Source organism: Eleginops maclovinus, chromosome 15 (genome assembly GCF_036324505.1).
Source record: "Eleginops maclovinus isolate JMC-PN-2008 ecotype Puerto Natales chromosome 15, JC_Emac_rtc_rv5, whole genome shotgun sequence".
Taxonomy (NCBI): Eukaryota; Metazoa; Chordata; class Actinopteri; order Perciformes; family Eleginopidae; genus Eleginops; species Eleginops maclovinus.
The window spans coordinates 19,224,673-19,243,748 of NC_086363.1; the positions used below are offsets into that span (position 1 = coordinate 19,224,673).

General features: G+C 39.0%; 2 protein-coding genes across 3 annotated transcripts in view; both read left to right on the top strand.

The window, feature by feature from the left end:
* The window catches only part of LOC134877055 (uncharacterized), a 31,439-nt gene extending 24,574 nt beyond the window's left edge, over positions 1-6,865 (top strand). The window contains exons 21-23 of the mRNA XM_063902411.1: positions 2,616-2,806; positions 3,919-4,052; positions 5,023-6,865. Coding sequence (XP_063758481.1) covers positions 2,616-2,806; positions 3,919-4,052; positions 5,023-5,255 — 558 coding nt within the window. The 3' untranslated portion in view covers positions 5,256-6,865. The remainder of the gene's footprint in view (positions 1-2,615; positions 2,807-3,918; positions 4,053-5,022) is intronic.
* Positions 6,866-7,910: 1,045 nt separating this feature from the next.
* cfap206 (cilia and flagella associated protein 206) lies at positions 7,911-19,023 on the top strand. 2 transcript variants are annotated; one of them, XM_063902754.1, is made up of 12 exons: positions 7,911-8,083; positions 9,249-9,332; positions 10,722-10,812; positions 11,523-11,711; positions 12,660-12,827; positions 13,078-13,283; positions 13,426-13,545; positions 14,290-14,488; positions 14,852-14,992; positions 15,373-15,566; positions 16,194-16,337; positions 17,796-19,023. In XM_063902754.1, exons 1-12 carry the CDS (start codon positions 7,976-7,978, stop codon positions 18,015-18,017), a joined length of 1,866 nt encoding a protein of 621 aa, XP_063758824.1. In that variant the 5' UTR covers positions 7,911-7,975; the 3' UTR covers positions 18,018-19,023. The 2 variants fall into 2 exon arrangements, with proteins under 2 accessions (XP_063758824.1, XP_063758825.1); XM_063902755.1 differs by lacking the exon at positions 7,911-8,083 and adding an exon at positions 8,720-8,951.
* The last annotated feature ends 53 nt before the right edge of the window (positions 19,024-19,076 follow it).

The following is a 19,076-nucleotide window of genomic DNA, read 5'->3' on the forward strand; positions in this document are numbered from 1 at the left end:
CATCCAACCCTGTTTATATGAATATGAATGCAGGTTTTTAATTTAATCTTATTCATATAAGATAAGAAGACACGTATCAGTGGAACTGCTGTGAGATGTGGGCCCCTTGCACTTGAATTGCCATAAAGGCTTCAAATGTTTTTAAACGTTTTTAATCCATAAATGATCAGAAATAATCTTCTGATTTATATCCTAACTCTCCTGCTCACCACTGCTCTCTGCTGTACCATCCTGGGTTTCCCATTTAAAGTAGATGAACCAATTATCTGTGTGACTCGTATGCAAAAAGTCATAATAGAACATTTTTGACACGAAACTTGTCTCAAAGTTAGGATCAAAATGTTAGTCAAACTCTGGAGTAGTGTTTATTAATTTTTTTAGTTTTGTTTGATTTTTCAACACAAACATTGTGGTTTGTGTTAGCTTAGAACAGAACTAAAGTATAACGAATTTAATAAAACATATCAAAAACTAAATAACACAAAATCATCTTGAAATTCAGCAGGCATGGTAACAGGTCACTATTATCACATATTTATAGTCTCTTGAAAAGCATACATTAGTTTGCCTTAGACATTTCCGCTGTGATACATTAAATCATCCATTTCTTCCATTGTATGTCAAAAATATTGTCTCTAAGTGTGTAAGTCATTTTTTCCATTATACAGACATCTCTTATAATATCCATCCACTGCTCTTCCGTAGCTGGCTCAGCCTTACACCATTTCCTTGTTATTGCTTTTTTTCTTATTATTAACAGCATCTTAGATACAGACGTGGACAAAATTGTTGGTACCCTTCCGTTAAAGAAAGAAAACCCACAATGGTCTCTGAAATAACTTGAAACTGACAAAAGTATTAATAAATAAAAATGTATTGAAAAATAACGAATGAGAATCAGACATTGCTTTTGAATTGTGGTTCAACAGAATCATTTTAAAAACAAAATAACGAAACTGGCCTGGACAAAAATGTTAATATTTGGTTGCACAACCTTTTGGGTGAATCACTGCAATCAAGCGATTTCTGTAACTCTCAATGAGACTTCTGCACCTGTCGACAGGTATTCTGGCCCACTCCTCGTTAACAAACTGCTCCTGCTGTCTCAGGTTTGAAGGGTGCCTTCTCCAGACTGCATGTTTCAGCTGCTTCCACAGATGTTCAATAGGGTTTAGATCAGGGCTCATAGAAGGCCACTTCAGAATAGTCCACCGTTTTGATCTGAGCCATTCTTGGGTGTTTTTAGCTGTGTGTTTGGGTCGTCATCCTGTTGGAGGACCCATGACCTGCGACTAAGATCAAACTTTCTGACACTGGGCAGCACATTTCGCTCCAGAATGCCTTGGCAGTCTAGATTTCATGATACCCTGCACAGATTCAACACACCCTGTGCCAGATGCAGCAAAGCAGCCCCAGAACATAACCGAGCCTCCTCCATGCTTCACAGTAGGTAGTGTTCTTTTCTTTGAATGCTTCATTTTGCATCTGTAAACGTAGAGCTGGGTGACTTGCCAAAAAGTTCGAGTTTTTTCTCATCTGTCCAAAGGACATTCTCCCAGAAGCTTTGTGGCTTGTCAACAAGCATTGTGGCAAATTATAGTCTCGCTTTTCTATGATTTGCTTTCAACTGCGGTTTCCTCCTTGGCCGTCTTCCATTAAGTCCACCTGCTCAAACAGCGGCAGATGGTGCGATCTGACACTGACGTACCTTGACCTTGAAGTTCACCTCTAATCTCTTTGGAAGTTGTTCGGGGTTCTTTGGTTACCATTCGTATTATCCTTCTCTTCAATTTGTCATCCATTTTCCTCTTGCGGCCACGTCCAGGTTACAGTCCCATGGACCTTAAACTTCTGAATAATATGTGCAACTGTAGTCACAGGAACATCAAGCTGCTTGGAAATGGTCTTACAGCCTTTACCTTTATCATGCTTGTCTATAATGTTCTCTCTAATATCCTGAGACAACTCTCTCCTTAGCTTTCTGTGCTCCATGTTCAGTGTGGTACACACCATGATACTAAACAGCACAGTGACTACTGTTCACCCTTTAAATAGGCAGACTGACTGATTACAAGTCTGAAGACACCTGTGATGCTAATTACAGGACACACCTTAGTTTAACATGACCCTTGGTCCAATTATTTTCAGTCTTTCTAGAGGTACCATCATTTTTGTCCAGGCCAGTTTCATTATTTTGTTTTTTAAAATGATTCTGTTGAACCACAATTCAAAAGCAATGTCTGATTCTCATTCGTTATTTTTCAATACATTTTTATTTATTATTGCTTTTGTCAGTTTCAAGTTATTTCAGAGACCATTGTGGGTTTTTCTTTCTTTAACGGAAGGGTACCAACAATTTTGTCCACGTCTGTAAGTATCTATCGTTATCAATCATACATTTTATTTCCAAGGTTTGTTGCATTCCTTGGATATTGAACAACCCAGAATGTCTCCAGTAGTATGCATTTTACACAAGGTACTTAGTTTATATTGACTAGTGATTTGTCTGTGTCCACACTGCAGAGCAACGTGTTCCAATCCCTGTGTGGTGTCATTTAAACTGCAGGTAACTGCCTCTTCTAACCCCTGACCTTTCTGTGTGCCTGTTCTTCCAGCTCCTGCAGGAACAAGGGGTCAGCATGCGCACCACAGCGGAGATGGAGATCGTAAGGGAGATGAAGGAGAAGTGCTGCTGTGTGGCTCTCAACTATGAGGCTGAGCTGAGTCAGGGGGGGGCTTCCAGCGGAGAGATGCATTACAACATGCCAGACGGACAGATCGTCACCCTCAGCTCGGAGAGGTTCAGGTAACTGTCTGCACATCGTGGACACTCAATTCACACCAGGAGGCTGGAAACTCTGAATATCATCAAGTATTGGCTCTATGTAAAACATTCTAAACAAAAAGATCTATCACGAGACGGCATCTCCGCCGACTGACAGTGTGTTAATAGGAAGATTTATCTTATTATTTTTGTCAAGTGCTGACCAGTTCTGCTGAGATATAAAGCTTACTTGAAACCAAAGGTGGGAGAAGTACTCAGATCGTGAAAAAGTAAAAGTCCTGCATTCTAAATGTTCCTCCAGTGAAAGTAGAAAGTACACTCATCTAAATGTACTTAAAGTAGCGACAGTAAAAGTAGTGATTGTTTGATTGGTCCATTTCAGAATAATATCTCTGATGTGTTTTATAATTATTGATCATTAAAGTGTTCTCAGAGCTGGTAAAGGTGCAGCTAGTTTGAATGGCTTTGTATACTGCAGGGTAGCTGCTGGATTTACTCCAGGTGAACTAAAGTCTGATTTAAGGGCTGATTATATTTACCATCATTAATCCAGATCTGTAAAGTAACTCAAGGGATTAAATACATGTAATGGAGTAAAAGTACACCATTTACCTCTGAATCGTGGTGGAGTAGAAGTACAAAGTAGCCAATAAATGGAATACTCAAGTAAAAGTACCTTTTTATTTTAAAATGCTTAACTGGAGTATTTGAGTAAATGAACTAAGTATACTCACACCCCTGCTTGAAGGTGCAAATCATATTGAAAGACTTTTAACATTCATCAATACCTGCAAAACGTTATCACTAGCATTAGCCTCAGCTAGTGTCTAATGCTTAATAGCTAATGCTAGACGCTACCACGCTGAGACCGAACGTGAGCAGAGGCTTAGACCGTGGGTACTCTGCTTGGAAACCTGAGGGTATGCGCTTCAAGTCACCTTGCCTCCCAGGCATTGCTGACTCTTCTCATGAGTCAAACGACAAACTGGCTGGAACCAATTCTGAAATGGGTCAGGAGCTGCCCGTCTAAGGCTGAAATTAGACTTAATCTCTACAATAACAATGTCAAAGCAGCAGCGGTCTCTTCTAACAGTCAACTCAAATAGGTTTCTAACTTCCCCCTGTTCATCCAGGGCCCCTGAGATCCTCTTCAAACCTGAGCTGATTGGACGGGACCATTATGGGATGCATGAGAGCGTCTTTAAGTCAATCCTCAGCTCAGACATCGACCTGCGGCGCAGCTTCCTGGGAAACATCATCCTGTCAGGTAACTGCCGTGCTTTGGCCCTGATTCTGTCCTGAGGGTGGGTGGGGGGGCACGGAGCCAGATTAGAGGGTCAGTGAGGGTTGTCGAGCCTTACAGCCCTTTAAGTATTTATTCCATATCCTTTGTCAGACAGAAGTCGCCTACACTAGTTGGTTCTTTGTTGGCACTTGTTAGACATTTAGTCACATTAGTTTGGCCATCACTCACAAAGATTCTACTGGTCAATATCTTTCAGCAACTAGTGTCACAAGTGACTCCAGGAGCTGAGCACCAAACTAGTCAGCTTTTTGATGAACTAGTGGCCCTTAACTGTACTAGTGACACTAAAAGTCTTACAAGTTAACTAGTGTGCTGCAGAAGCTCTGACATGTTAACTAGTTACAAAAAAGAAGCAGATGAGCAAACTAGTTAACTAGTGGCATACATTTTGTTGCACTTGTTAACTAGAAATATCCAAAATCACTCACTAGTTAACTAGTAAAAGCAAAAGGCTCAGTAGTTAACGAGTTGAAACCTCTTTTGACCTTACTAGTTAGTGAGGCTCAAAATGTCTTCTAGTTAACTAATGAGCTGCGGTTTTGAAATTAGAAATAAACGGCAGGCACAGACTGCATTGAGTGGTGAATTAAACACATTAGTCATGAAATTACACGTTAAATACATTTCTTTTATTATTCCTCTCTTATTTGCAGCAACAGGTTGGCTTATGTTGTGATATTTTTCTTAATATTCTTAAGAAAGAAATCTGAAATAGGCGGTGCTTGATGTTTTTAGTGTGGTTCATGAGTCAAACTCCCCTTTTAATGTCAGTGCGCCCAGAGCCTGAGGAGGGAAGCCTGAGTTCTCAAAGATGTTTGATAACCAGCTTCATGGTGACCCTTATCTCTGATCATGAGTTGAAGTTTTGTTGAGCCAGCTAACTCAAGGAAACCCTGTGATCCTCTTACCTGAACGATCTCTCTCGCTGCAGGCGGTAACACTCTGCTGCCCGGCCTTCCTGAGCGGCTCCAGGCTGAAATCAAAACACTGGTTCCCTCCGACACTGGGGAGAGCGTTCACGTCACCAGCCCCAAGGACAGAGACTTCTCAGTGTGGAGCGGGGGGGCAGTGCTGGCCAACCTGCCCACCTTCAGCTCTGCCTGGATCAGCCGGGAGGAATACGAGGAGCACGGGCCGCAGATCGTCTTCAGGAAGTGCTTCTGAGTAACAAGTGCAATACAGCTCTAATACAGTGCCATGGACTGGTATGAGCCAATATAACCTTTTAATATTTGTCTTTTTATGTATTAAGTTGTCAGTTTACCCTCTCTCCATCAGTGCGGATCCTCATTTGAAAGACACTAGGGTTTCTACCGACCTGCTGCTCTCTGTACGGCTTTTCTTGTCAGATCCACAGTCCTGGGAGGGAGGAAGCTGCTGTTTGTCATTCAATCCCTTTCAGTCTGTTGTTCCTCAATAACTTTTCTTTATATCTAAAGGTTCCTATTTTGGGAATATATATATGTCTCAAGAATTTAATTTTAAGTCTATAGATGTTTTTGGGACACGGATTAAAGCTGGCCTTTAATCGATGTTTCCAGTATAAGCATATAAGGGACATGAAGAGAACTAAATATGCCGACTCCAAAAGTATTTATCTAATATGAAACTATGGTGTATTTATTCAGCAATTTAAAATGAATTTGCTACAACAAACTATCTTTGTGTGTGTTGGAAATGGTGAAAGTTGCATTTATTTTGGAATCGGGGCCGGTGCAGCTGAGTAATGGTCACTAGTATGATTTTTGTTTTGAATTACAGCATCATTCAATCCTTTTTATCATGATTATTAGGGCCAATGTTAGGAAAAATACATTCATATAATATCATGACTTAGTAATCATGACATTGATCTTTCTTTTCACCAGAATTTGTATTGAACTGTTACTATTTAGTTTTGTTAATTTTTTTAACAAAGTACATGACTTTCAGAGTGTTTTCCTGTTTTTATATTCTGATGTTTTCAAAGTAGTTTTCATAACTGAAAATGTTTGGGTAATAGTTTATTCTACATTTGTATACAGTATATTATTATTTTTTCCCAGCAGTGGCCCTAGTAATTCCAATTTAAAGCAAAAATATATTTGAACAGGACCACTTACTGTTGCAGTAATATTTACAGGAGAGAGTATTGCGGGATAAGAAGCATAAGATGTGTTGCATGTTACATGATCCTCAGCATTAGTAAACATTTTGGTACGGGAACATTTTGATGTATCTGGTGAGGAAGTGCAGATCCATGGGGGAAGATGTGATGCACAGTACGGACGTGTTATGCCCGTCACTTGATCTCAGTCTGTTGATAAGCAGACCTTAGTGCTACTGCTGCAGGGACAGTGTGGGGTCTGAAGTTAACCTTTTCTATTTGAGTGCAGTGTTTTGACACCAATTTTCTTAGTTTTTTCGTCTGAGATGAAAACCGTGTTTGTGTGGATATTTAAAACTTGCACAGTAGTGTTGATTTCAGTGAAGTGTGCCAACAGTGCCAAAACTTGTGCATTTATTTTTTCCCATGGATCCTGAAAAGCCCTCTGCCAACCCCTGTGTGTATTTATAATTGATGTTCTTTTCTGAGTGTTCTATCGTTTGCGTTTAGTTGTTTTGCTGCATGTTAAGTTAAACCTTTTTTGCATGTACTCTTTTGTCTGCTTTTATTGTTTTATTCAGGTTTTTTTTTTTTTTTGCATCTCCAAGCACAGGGCCATGTGACCAAAACCATAGTATTTATGTCTTGTCTGTTTTTGTTTTTTTAACAATAAATATTTTAATCCTTATTCTTTTGTGCCGTCTGTTTTTGTTCTGCAGAAAGCCTCTTTATAACATTTGGGCTTAAAGCGCATAACCCTGAAATACTCTAGTTGGAATGGAACTTTTACAAATCCTATCATATTAATTTAGTGTAAACCATTTCATATAGGATGGTCTAAGATGGCGCTGTGGATGGCTGCCTCGGTGTTGTGGTGCACTCTGTTTTTTAGAACCTATTCAAATTCCTTTTATGTGTAAACGTACCTGGCAATAAACTTGATTGTGATATGTTGTTTTTAAATAACTTGCTGATCTCAGTTAATGCAATTTACTTGTTAAATCATAACTATTAATTAAAATTCATCTTAGCATCTAGCTTCCAGCTTCAGTGTCAGAGCTACCTCATCATGGGAAAAACAGCAGAGTTGGATTTGATATTAAAAAAAAAAGATTGGTACTAACTCAAAACTAGTTTCAAACTTTAAAAAACATCACTGTATGCAACCCTCTCTATTGCCAGCAAAACGACCAATGCATTCAAACAATGTGTTTGATAGATTGACAATCATTTTGTAAGTGTAAAATTGTTTAGTTGTTAGATTGAATATGTTACATAAGACCTTCATGATTAGGTCATATGGCTGTATTGCTACTGGATTGATTCTTTAAAATGTGTTTTTTTTTCTGCGCAAAGTAAGGAATTCAATATTACATTAAATCATACTGCCAAAAATAAAACGTAATTGTAGTGTTATCTTGATCTACTGGTGGAAGAAGTACTCAGATTTATAAGTAAAAGTAGCAATACTACATTGTAAAATAGGGTTAGGGTTATGTCATATAAATGTAGTGAAGTAAAAAGTACAATATTTCCTAATAAGTAGACTGCTTAGTTAAGTACAAGTAGTTCTACCTCCAAACTGTACTGAACTCCAATGGTTGAGCAGAAATGTACGTCATTACGTCCCAACAAGCATTCCACCTGAACCGTTAGTCTTTAGCGCCCTCTAGTGGACGTTAGGTAATAGACCCCTCAGTGTGCACGCTGTGTTACTACGGCAACCAGTTGTCAACAATCGGTTTTGTATCACCACACATTAATAGTAGGCTAGTTCACTTACTTTCTGTCGGTCAAAATGTCTGGAGCGCACGCAGAGAGCGTGATTAAAAACATTATCCGTGAGATAGTGCAGCAGTGTGCCGTGAGAGGGCACGCGGTGTCGGACACTCTGGTGGCTTTCATGGTCAGTAAGCTGTTTACTTTCATGCTAGTCAAATTAGCTACCGAGAGTTAGCTATAGCAGTGACGTCAGCAGCTAACGCTTGCTGCATTACTTACACATTGTAAGCAGTATTCAGATTCTTTACTTAAGTAAAAGTAGCAATACATTAATGATGTTATACACCTTTACAGGTAAAAGTCCTGCATTTAAAATCTTACTTCAGTAAAAGTACAAAAGTACCTGGGTGATTATGTTTCAGCTGGCAACAAGTTACTGAACCCTAACTGATGCAGTGAGTCGCTTCTCACTTTAAACAGTCATGTGGAAAGACATATCCTGTGGTCGTGGAAAATGTATCTGTTTCAGAAGGGTCAAAGTATGGGCATGCATCAAGCAGAGCAAACATCTAAGGAGATTGCTGAAACTACTAAAATGGGGTTAAGAACTGTCCAACGCATTATTAAAAACTGGAAGGACAGTGGGGAAACATCACTTTCCAGGAAGTAATGTGGTCAGAAAAAAACCTTGAATGATCGTGATCGGCGATCACTTAAAAGTTTGGTGAGATCAAATGGTAGAAAAACAACAGTAGAACTCACGGCTATGTTTAATAGTGAAAGTAAGAGCATTTCCACACACACAATGCAAAGGGAGCTCAAGGGATTGGCACTAAACAGCTGTGTAACGGTAAGAAAACCACTTGTCAGTGAGGCTAAAAATGGCTTCAATTTGCCAATGAGCGTAAAGATTGGACTCTGGAGCAATGGAAGAAGGTCATGTGGTCTGATGAGTCCAGATTCACCCTGTTCCAGAGTGATGGGCGCATCAGGGTAAGAAGAGAGGCGGCTGAAGTGATGCACCCATCATGCCTAGCCATCACTTCTTAACAGTAATTAACATTTTTTTAAATTAAATGTAGCGGAGAAGTATAAAGCTTTCAATAAAAATACTCAACTAAAGTAAAAGTACTAAAAAATGTACTGAAGTACAATACTCGAGTAAATGTACTTAGTTACTTTGCACCACTGACTGTGAGGATATAATGTCTGTATGTCATCGACCCCATTTGAGGGACTCAGAGTCATCCTTTAACCTGTTGGTAGTAATCCCTCGTCTTCCTCCTGGCCTGCCACCCATAGGTGACTCTTTACTCCAAATTGAAAACTTTCTTTTTTTCTTCTTTCAGGTGAAAGCTGTTGTGCTGGACCCAAGGAATGATTTCAATGTTGATCGAACACTGACCAAACAAGATGTCCAGAAACTGGAAGAGGTGGGATACTAAACTGGGCTTAAGATTTAAGACTCAAAACTGAACTCAGACAGCCCCAGTTTAGTTCCTAACATGGTTTGGAGGGTTACTTTAATCATGTATTCTGTTAAAATCAATAGTTACAGTACCTGTAAAAAAAGTAATCCTTAAGGTAGTAGTATCACAATATACCCACTTATATAATCTGATACCTTGCATTACATTTGGATCTCCTCAATATCGAATACAATGCAGTTAAATCCAAGAGAAAATAAATAACAATAAGATGTTTTTTTTTACTTAAGACAACAGAACAATGTGACCTTAGAAAAGAAGAAACCAAGATATTTAGGATAACAAATGTGTCCTCTTAGATTTTAGGCTTCAGGGTTGTAACCCTGGAGCATAGAATAGAATAGTATAGTTGACACATGCTGTTTTAGTGTAATTCATTCATTAAAAGCAAACACATTTTTTTTTGTTTAATATATCAGGTGCCCACCTACTGCATTTCAGAATATTAAAAATAAAATGAACGTAGCCTACATGAAAAACCAAAGGACATTTCACATGGTACGTCGACCTATAATATATCAATCTTTATTATAAAATGCATGATAGCATTGTAGTCCTGCTGATAATCCCCATTTTGAAAAATGACCAGTAATCTGATAACATTTTTCTTTTATGTATTGTAAATTACATTACATTTTCTGTATCTTGTTCCTGTTACCTGTTATCTGTTTCCCCCCAAGCCTGGTTCTTAAAGCATTATATATTTTTTGTATTTTATTAATTATGGTGACATATTTTTGTATTTTAAGACTGAGCTTGCACATGAGTAAGATGATCTTTAAGTCACCACTAATATAACTGAGTTGAAAAGTTAATATTATTTACATTTATATTGTACCTAGTGACACTGAAGTCATTTGTGAATATCATGAGTTTCCTGAATGTCAAGTTTTAAACCAGGTCATAAGGCTCAAGCCCCTACCATAATATTTAAATACAAATAACAAAAAATAGAATAAAATTCATGTTCAACTTTATTATCAATCTCTGAGAGTGTGGTACAAACAGGGAGACCAAAATACCCCTTCTCACTGTCCCAAAGATTTAAAATGATATACAAAAATATATAAATGTATGTAACAAAAATCAAGAAAAAGCACATGAATAAATATATAAAAATTGCAATCTGTTAGAATGAAACGGTTGAGTATGGCAATGTGTTAACTGCTCATATCGACTTTACATTTTATATATAAAGCGGACTGTTTATCATCCTCCTCCACACTGCCAGGTAAAAGTGACGGTGTTCACAGTGCTCGTTATGGCCTGGCTGGAAGCAACAGTCTCAACATACTGTAATTTGTTTCTAATATTCATCTGCAATATGTCCGACAGCTGTGTCTGGATAAACTGATGGAGGAGTGCAGCCCGTCCCTAGACACAATCAAAATGCAGGTGTACTTCGACATGAATTACACCTCCCGGCGTGAGTGTGACCCCATTACAAACTCATGCCATCTTTATCATTGTGAATTTTGGTGTTAGCCACTTGATTAATTTGATAAGTAATGATAATGATCAACAATTTTGAGAATATTTGTTTGATTAAATGACTATGTTTACGTCTGAAATGAGTGAGAAACGCCCAACCAACATTTTAAATCCCAATAAAAACAGCAAACCCCGATAATATTCATCCTTGTCTTGATAAATGACTCAAACAATGCATTAATTGTTCAAATTGTTGCTGCTGATTGATAATTCTACTACTCATTTCTAGTCTTAAAGAGCCCTCTATGTGTTGGTCTCTTCTGTGTGCAGGTTGGTTGAACCATGCTGACCAAATCTAAAACCACTTTATGACCACATCACCCTGATGTAGATTCTGCTGCTTCACTTTATAACCAAGCATATTTTATTTGAAGTGATGTCAAAACCTAATGGACATTTTCTTTTTAATTAAATCTTGGTCAAGACTATTATAGGTGCTACCAATAATAGACATTTCCACATTAAACACATAGCTTAAACAAGACTTCTGACCCTATAAAGCTCTGCCTGAGGGGAGCAGATAACATATGCATTTGTTTTTTCTCCTTTATTCTGAATGGCTTTAGATTTGAAATAATATGATTTTTTCATTCTTAACTTTTAAAGATGAATCTCAGGACTGAGCAGGTACTTGTGTTTCTGCAGGAGAGTTTCTCCAGGAGATCCACCGGGTGCTGGAGTCCAGGCTGAGCTCAGTGAGCAGAGAGATCACTGACAGCAGAGTGAAAACACGAGAGGAATTTGACGCCTTGTATCGTAAAATCATCACGTACATCCAGCTGCGCTCCGGCATGGACTCACCTACAGATGTCACCGCCATGAAAGAGGCTACAGGTTTCACACATTTTAACAACTAACAAACCATGTTCCAGTCAATTAACCAACAGTGGAAAAGTACTCAGAAGTAAAAGTACAAGTACCAGAGTGTAGGAATACTCTGTTACAGTAAAAGTCCTGCATTCAAATTTTACTCAAGGTAAAGTAGAAAAGTATGATCATCAAAATGTACTTAAAGTAGCGACAGTAAAAGCAGTCATTGTGCAGATTGGTTGTTTGGCGGTTGAGTGAGCTGTACACTGTAAGAAAATTACAGTAAACTACTGGCAGCTATATCTGCCAGCATCAATCAGTTTCTCTACAGTGCACCTACTGTAAAAAACATCACAGTTTTACAGGATTTACAAGATTTACAGTATAATTCTGTCAGCGATTTGGTTACTGTCATACTGTTACTTTAGTCTGCCTACTGTCATCACTAAAAACATTTTGTTACCGTTGAATTAATTAAAAGTTAATATGTATTTTTAAGAAAATAATAAAAATAAATCTGATTTTAAAAAGTAAACATTGTGTAACATCTTGCTAGCATAGAAAGGGCTCGGACAAGAGATGGCCTTACAACATTAGACTTTCATTAAATCGTGTATAAAACACAAATGTAATCAGTATGTAACAAATGAAAAGTGAAAGTAAAATTGGAATTATTAACACATTTCCTGGTGTAGAAAAATATACATATCTGCATGTTTTTATACCCTGAATTCAGTTTATGATTTTCTTGGCAAGATATAGCTATGTAACATATGCTGCTTCATCAAATACATTCAGGAAAACAGATTCTCTGCAATATAAATCTTTGATTCTGTCTCCTGGCTTCATTATCACGGACATTTACAGTATTACTCTGTATTTAACAAAAACGGTAGATTACTGTACTAAATTCTCTGTATTTTTACAGCCATTTGTTACAGTGTATCCTGACTCTGAGTCTTGTTGTCCCAGCCGCCCTGCAGAGCATCTTCCCTCAGACTGAGCTGGGAGCCTTCATGGTCCTCCTGAAGAAAGACAAGGAGCAGCAGCTCAGGGAGCTCACCATGCTTGTCACAGGGATCAGACTGTTCAACAAAGCCAGCAAGAAGGGGGGCGAGGAGACTGACCTCCATGAACTAAGTATAGTACATCAGGCTACACACAAAGATACCTGTGATACTGACAATCTTATTCAAGTCTTATAGGTGTGACTGTCAAATGCACAATAGCCACAACGTAGTTTGGCAATTCAAATCCAAGAAAGTCCATGTCTTCTCCAAACCAAATCATACCAGAGCCAAAGCAGCATAGCGAGGTGTTTTTCTCTCCGCTATGAATCAATACTGTGATGGGTAATTATAGTACCTCCTCTTTTTGTTTCGCTCTTCAGTGCCTGCCATTCTAAATGAAGCTCTTCCAATCACCAGTAGAAGCATAGAAAAGGAACTGAGTGTATCGCAGACTCTGGCGTGGAAATATACCGCTGTGTTGGAGGAGTCCCACAGTCAGCCTGCAGGACGTGACGTCCCCGTCGCCCTGCTCAATCCGGCTCTCTACAACGTCCGGCAGCATGAAGTCTTTCTCAAAATGTTACTGGTGAGATAACATTTGAAAAATCAGCTGTATCAATGTGGCATTTTCATTTATCGAGCTCACATTCATTACAATTATTCTGTGAATGATAAACAGGCATTTTCTGCAGCTTATTGTCTCAAAAAATGTTGTCCTTTACCAACAGGCTGATGCATGTTTATGTGCAAAGCATGTAGAGATGCTGCAGACTGCACTCTCATCACAAATGAAGCTGCTGAAAGAAACTGTACAAGCAAAGACAGCTGTACCCACTGCAAATGTTTTTGTAAGTGTCTTGGTTTTCAAACTTAACACTCTTGAAAAAACCTAAAATGTAAGTATATAGTATACTATGTTGAAAAGGTCATATTATGCTCATTTGAAGGTTTATATTAGTATTCTGTGACATGTCTCCATGCTTTAATGTTCAAAAAGCTCTTTATTTTTCTCATACTGTCTGTGCTGCAGCACCTCTTTTCACCCTCTGTCTGAAACCAGAGCCCAATCTGCTCTGATTGGTTAGCTGGCCGGCTTCTGATCTGATTGGTCAACCGCTTAGAGATGTCCCATCCCTTAGCCCCTTATCATGTACAATGTGTTGGAGCACCAGCCAATAAAAGGGTGCTTATTGAAGTAAACAAAGGAGTCCAACGGAGGCATTTCAGGCAGGGGGGCGGGGGAGTGTGTGGGAAAGAAACTCCCTCTGGAGGGAACACAGGGATTTCAGCCTTTGCAGACCATTTACATGCACACAAACATATAGAACACAACACAGGAAAGGGAACACCCAAACAGCAGAATAGGGCCTCTAACTGAATTTGTTTTAGCAGTAAGATGGTATCATGTTTAATATTCTTTATTCTATAGATATTTAGATTTGTAACCCATGTCTTGTTAACATTCTGCTGTACCAAAACAATTTCCCACTTTTGGATCAGTGAATAATCAAATTTACTGTCACGTCTTTGTATATTATGTCTTATTGTTGTTTTACAGCCCCATGTCTGTCCCTCCTCATGTTGTCTTCCAGCCACGGTTTCAGTCCCTGTCAGAGCTGTGGTCTGGCCTGCAGGATGAGGCTCAGCTGCTCAATATCCTGGGTAACATCACGCACAACCTGCGGCCCTTCACTGCCTCTCAGGCCAAGATCTTCTCTGAGGCATACTTGGACAGCCTGCTGGAGGGGTCAGAGGTGAAGACAGACCAACAGAGAATGGCTGAGTCCTCAGGTAAATAACCGTTACAGTTACTGGTTCCCAAACTGGGAATCCTGCTCCCACTAGAGTCTGCCAAAGCTTCAAAGGGGGTTGTGAGGAGTTTGATTGCAAGAAATAAAATATATCATTCATTTTAGTGACGAAATCTTGATGATGGATGATTATTCAACATTTAAACTGAAGTTGAAGATCTGATCGCACTGTAAACACTCAATCAATCTGATTTGAAGTTGTATTCCCCTTATTTGCCATTATCTGCATAATGCAATGTTTGCTAGAGGGGGTACGACTAGAACACTTTTTATGCTTCTTCTTGCCCCTTTTGAACATGAAGGAAAAAAACGTTATTAGTCCATCTTATCTTATGTATTTCAGATGAGCGTATTGTCCCGGCTGAGCCGGACACAGAGGAATGGCTCCTGCCTGAAACCACAGCCAGCTTCAATGAGCTGCCGCTGCAGTATAATGGAGTCTGTGGCTCCACACTAGTGACCGGACATGGGCTCCTACTCCCAGGTACTGTTCCCATGATGCACCAACGTGAGAGGATTATAGATTTTTCTTCTTTGTCGAATTTGGGCATATAATATGTGCTTGAATCATACGAATATATCTTCTGAGTCACTCGAAAGTAAGACCTCCCAGTCTCCTTCAACTATCCATACTTGCCTTTGCCTGAAGCGTGCTGAAGCCTTAAGAGTTGACACGTGTAGGGTACACATTTGTTAAATCTCTATTACGTATCTGTAAGGATTCATGGTTTTATTATTTATTTCCTCAACCCTTTCCCTCAGAATATTCATTATTTTTAAAGGTGACTATATGATGAGCACCCTTAATGTATCTGTCTGTTCTTGAGGTCCGTTTCTGTCTGCTCTTTGACTCCTCTGGTTCAGGTAACCCACTCATCGGAATCTTTAAACACCAGGGGAAGCTCTATGCTTTCAGCTCCAAAGAAGCAGCTTTGAAGTTTGCCTCCAGTCCGGGGGAATTCATTGCAGAGATTGCAGAGAAAGCCAAGCACTCCGCTGAGCTCATCCAGCTCCTCCAACTCCACCGACAGTTCTCCTGCGTCAGTCCTTACTCAGAGGTTAGCAGCCCCTCAAGCACTCTCAATGCACACAATCATTTATTATTTTAGGTAAAAATGTGAAATTTTGCCAAGTTTATTTGTTTAATATCCAGTCTGAATATGTCTTTACATTTGATACAATACGCAACATCTTAAGAAGTAACCATGCAGTGAGATATAGGGTCTTTGTTTGAGACATGTCACAAGGTTTTGAACCTGCTGTGGTATTTGTAAAATATGGATAATCATGTTTCAAGAAATAAATCTGACTTTTTATTGGAAACTAACATCAGAGAAAATAACACTTTTAAGCATTTCTTGCTTATTTTGTAAAACAGTATTTCCTGATTCTGGTCAAATATAGTTCAAAATCAGTTTTACCAGCTAATTAGGAGATCTAATTTATCTAAATATCCCATAATGTTTCAAGAAACCTTACCAAGCTCATTTTCACTTGTTGTATTGGCAGATGTTTTTACTGATTACAAGCAAAACTTGTTTTCATTAATTGTGTACTTGTTTTTGGAGCAACATTTGATCTTGAGAACAATTCTTTATCTGACAGCGTTGCCCCTACAGGCCAAATAGCTCCACTTTTTCCAGTATATATGTCTCTATTGTGAGTGTGTTGCTGTGATTTTGCAGTTGCAGCCAGGAGAGAGTTTATTGGTGAAGCCCATCACTAAGTGTGAGAGCGGCACACAGACAGATCTCCACCCAGTGGAGAAAAACATGGACAAGGCATACGAGTGGAATGAGTGGGAGCTGCGAAGGAAAGCTATCAAACTGGTGAGACACTGCTGTGTGATGCGAATGAATCAGAGGATAGGGAATGGGAATGTGTTTTATCCACAGCAGGTCGGCCATCTTTGGAGGATATCAGTGATCACTGATTGACTGTATCTGTACAGCGAGCAATATAGCATACCTTTTTCACTTCAGACCTGTCAGAAGGCACTGTTGTGACAGCAAATCCCCTGACCAACAAACAAAAAAAGTATCAAGGGCTTACACTTTATTATTTTCCAACATGCAAAGGTAATGAGGACGGCGTAGCCAACATCAGTAAGAGACAGAGTGTGGGTGATAGAAATCTACCGACTGTTTACTGCAAGAGAATCGCTGAGCTACCACAAACCACCACACACAGAAATAGCTTAAAACCATGAAATATTGCAGAATATATTCCGGGAGATTACTTATGCATAAACCAATGTTTTGTTAGCATTCAGTTAGCATAACATTAGCTTCTCACCATTGTCGGATGAAGGTATAGTTGTCATTGGGCCTCTACATCTGAAGCGCCTGTACCCTCCAGCTTCTTACTAGACATGGGTCTTTGATGGTGTACACCAGGGGTGTCCAAACTACGGCCCCGTGGGCCAAATATGGCCCATGGCCCACGTTTAATTGGCCCGCAGCAAATGCTAAAAGTATAATGGAATATGGACCATACCAGAAAATTTGCTGGCTTAAATTGTACTTCTTAAATATATATGTAAATATATTTTACACAGTAGTACTCATGTGTTAGTAAGTCTAATTTTCAATTAAATTCAGTCAATTAAAGTTGAAAAACATTTTCAAACAAATCGTCGTTGATAAAAAAAAGCCTAATAACTTAATACATAAAATGCTTGCAATATACCCTTCATATTGCCCATTATGTTAAGCAATCAGAGGCTTCTGTTTTAAGGGATGAGCTGCCAACAAAATAAATAAAACCCTATGGAGAGGTTTGACGTAGGGTGTTTTTTTTTCTTCCTTGCTTACTTATAAAATACCTTATGAGGCAATACATAAACCTCCCCTTTAGTGAGGGGCCCAGGCCTTCGTATGTTTTTAGTTATGTGGCCTTCAGTGAAAAAAGTTTGGACACACCTGGTGTAGATGATAACTCCAAACGTCAGAAAGGTGCAGACATCAGTAGCAGTGATTGGTCCGTTGTTGTCTTAATTCATAAAGACAGATGTATTTAATTAATTTAGTAAGATTAAGTTTCTCTGTCTCAAGATTCTATTTTAAGCATCTATCTTTTGCAAGGTTCTTTATCCATTTCAGATGACCGGTAAGAGCTGATAGATATTGAGACCTTGTGCCGTTGCTATAGCCGCTGTCCTCCAAAAAGTCGGCGCCACCCTATTATGCACAATGGTTAAGAAAAATAAACACATTCCCAATACACACTAGAAACTGCATTTATTAACACTATATTCTTTTACATTCTTTTTCTTCGCATTATCCCAGGCTGATATGCGGACCAAAGTGACACGTTCCATCCAGACTGATCTGAGCCACATGAGGCGGGAAAACGTCACGCAGACCTGGCCGCCCAAAGACGCTGCCACTCAAAGCAAGAGAGACGGGGAGAGCAACGTTCCCAGACCTCAGGTTTACCTGGCTGGCCTGAGGGGACAGAGAGACGGACACGTGGTCAAAACAAACCTGAGCCGGTCTGTGGACGAATGATTAGGAACATAACATCAAAATAAAAGTTATTGTAAGCATGCTGCTGTTTTTTCCTCACATGTATTTCTTTAGTTTTATGCAGTATATCTAACTCTGGATTTCAGAGTGTTTTAACACACACTGTTTTAGGTGCATGCACATTCACAGGTTAGACTGGAACGTAAGACAAGTACTAAAGCTATAGTCTACATTTCCTATTGGTCTGAATGTATAACAAAAGTGAGTTTTTGTACAAGTTGTGTTTTTTTGTCCCCCCTTATTGTGCAAATTTGTCCGGTCTGTTTTAACTGTTCTTACTTTAACACAGAAAACATTAACCATCACCAAATTGTAATCCAAACTGGGGAGTGTGCGTGCCCCATGGTGTTTAAAATCTGGAGTGCCTGGTGATCTCTTTTTTAACTATTAAAATAACAAGATCCAAGTTGTAATAAACCAGGAGAAGGCATTAAGAGGACACTGAAATGCAGCCACTCAGAAGTATATGCTGATTTGATATTGCACTACAGTTGCAGGGTGATGGTCTCTACCCTCACTGTGTTTCTCATGGTCACATCACTAATCCTTTCCAGCACATTTGGGTTGTTTTCATTGTTTACGATAAAGATGCTTTTACTAATCTCTCTGTTTTATCCACCCGGTTTGGCTTGGCCTGACATTTGGAATAAGCCACAACAGATGTCTCTGCAAACATGTCATCAGATAAAAGCGTTTGCTGTTCAGGCCCGAAACCTTTGGAAGAATCTACAAAACGCACTGCCCTCCTTTAAATCCTCACTTTTACCGTTTCACTTATTCATTATTATTTGACCTTTTAATTTGACATTTTAAATTAAGTTTTGCTTTTTTCCTCTTTTTATCTCTGCAGTTGTACATGTATGGGTTATTTTCCATTATGTTGATTTTGTATTTGATTGTTTTCTTGGTTTTTGTCCTTGTTTATCAAGCACTTTGCCATGGTGCTTTTAAAAAATAAAGTTATTGTCATTTTTAATTCACAACATTAGTTTGGCAGTGAACTCAGACCTCTGAAGCGCATTTCATTCATACATAAAAGCT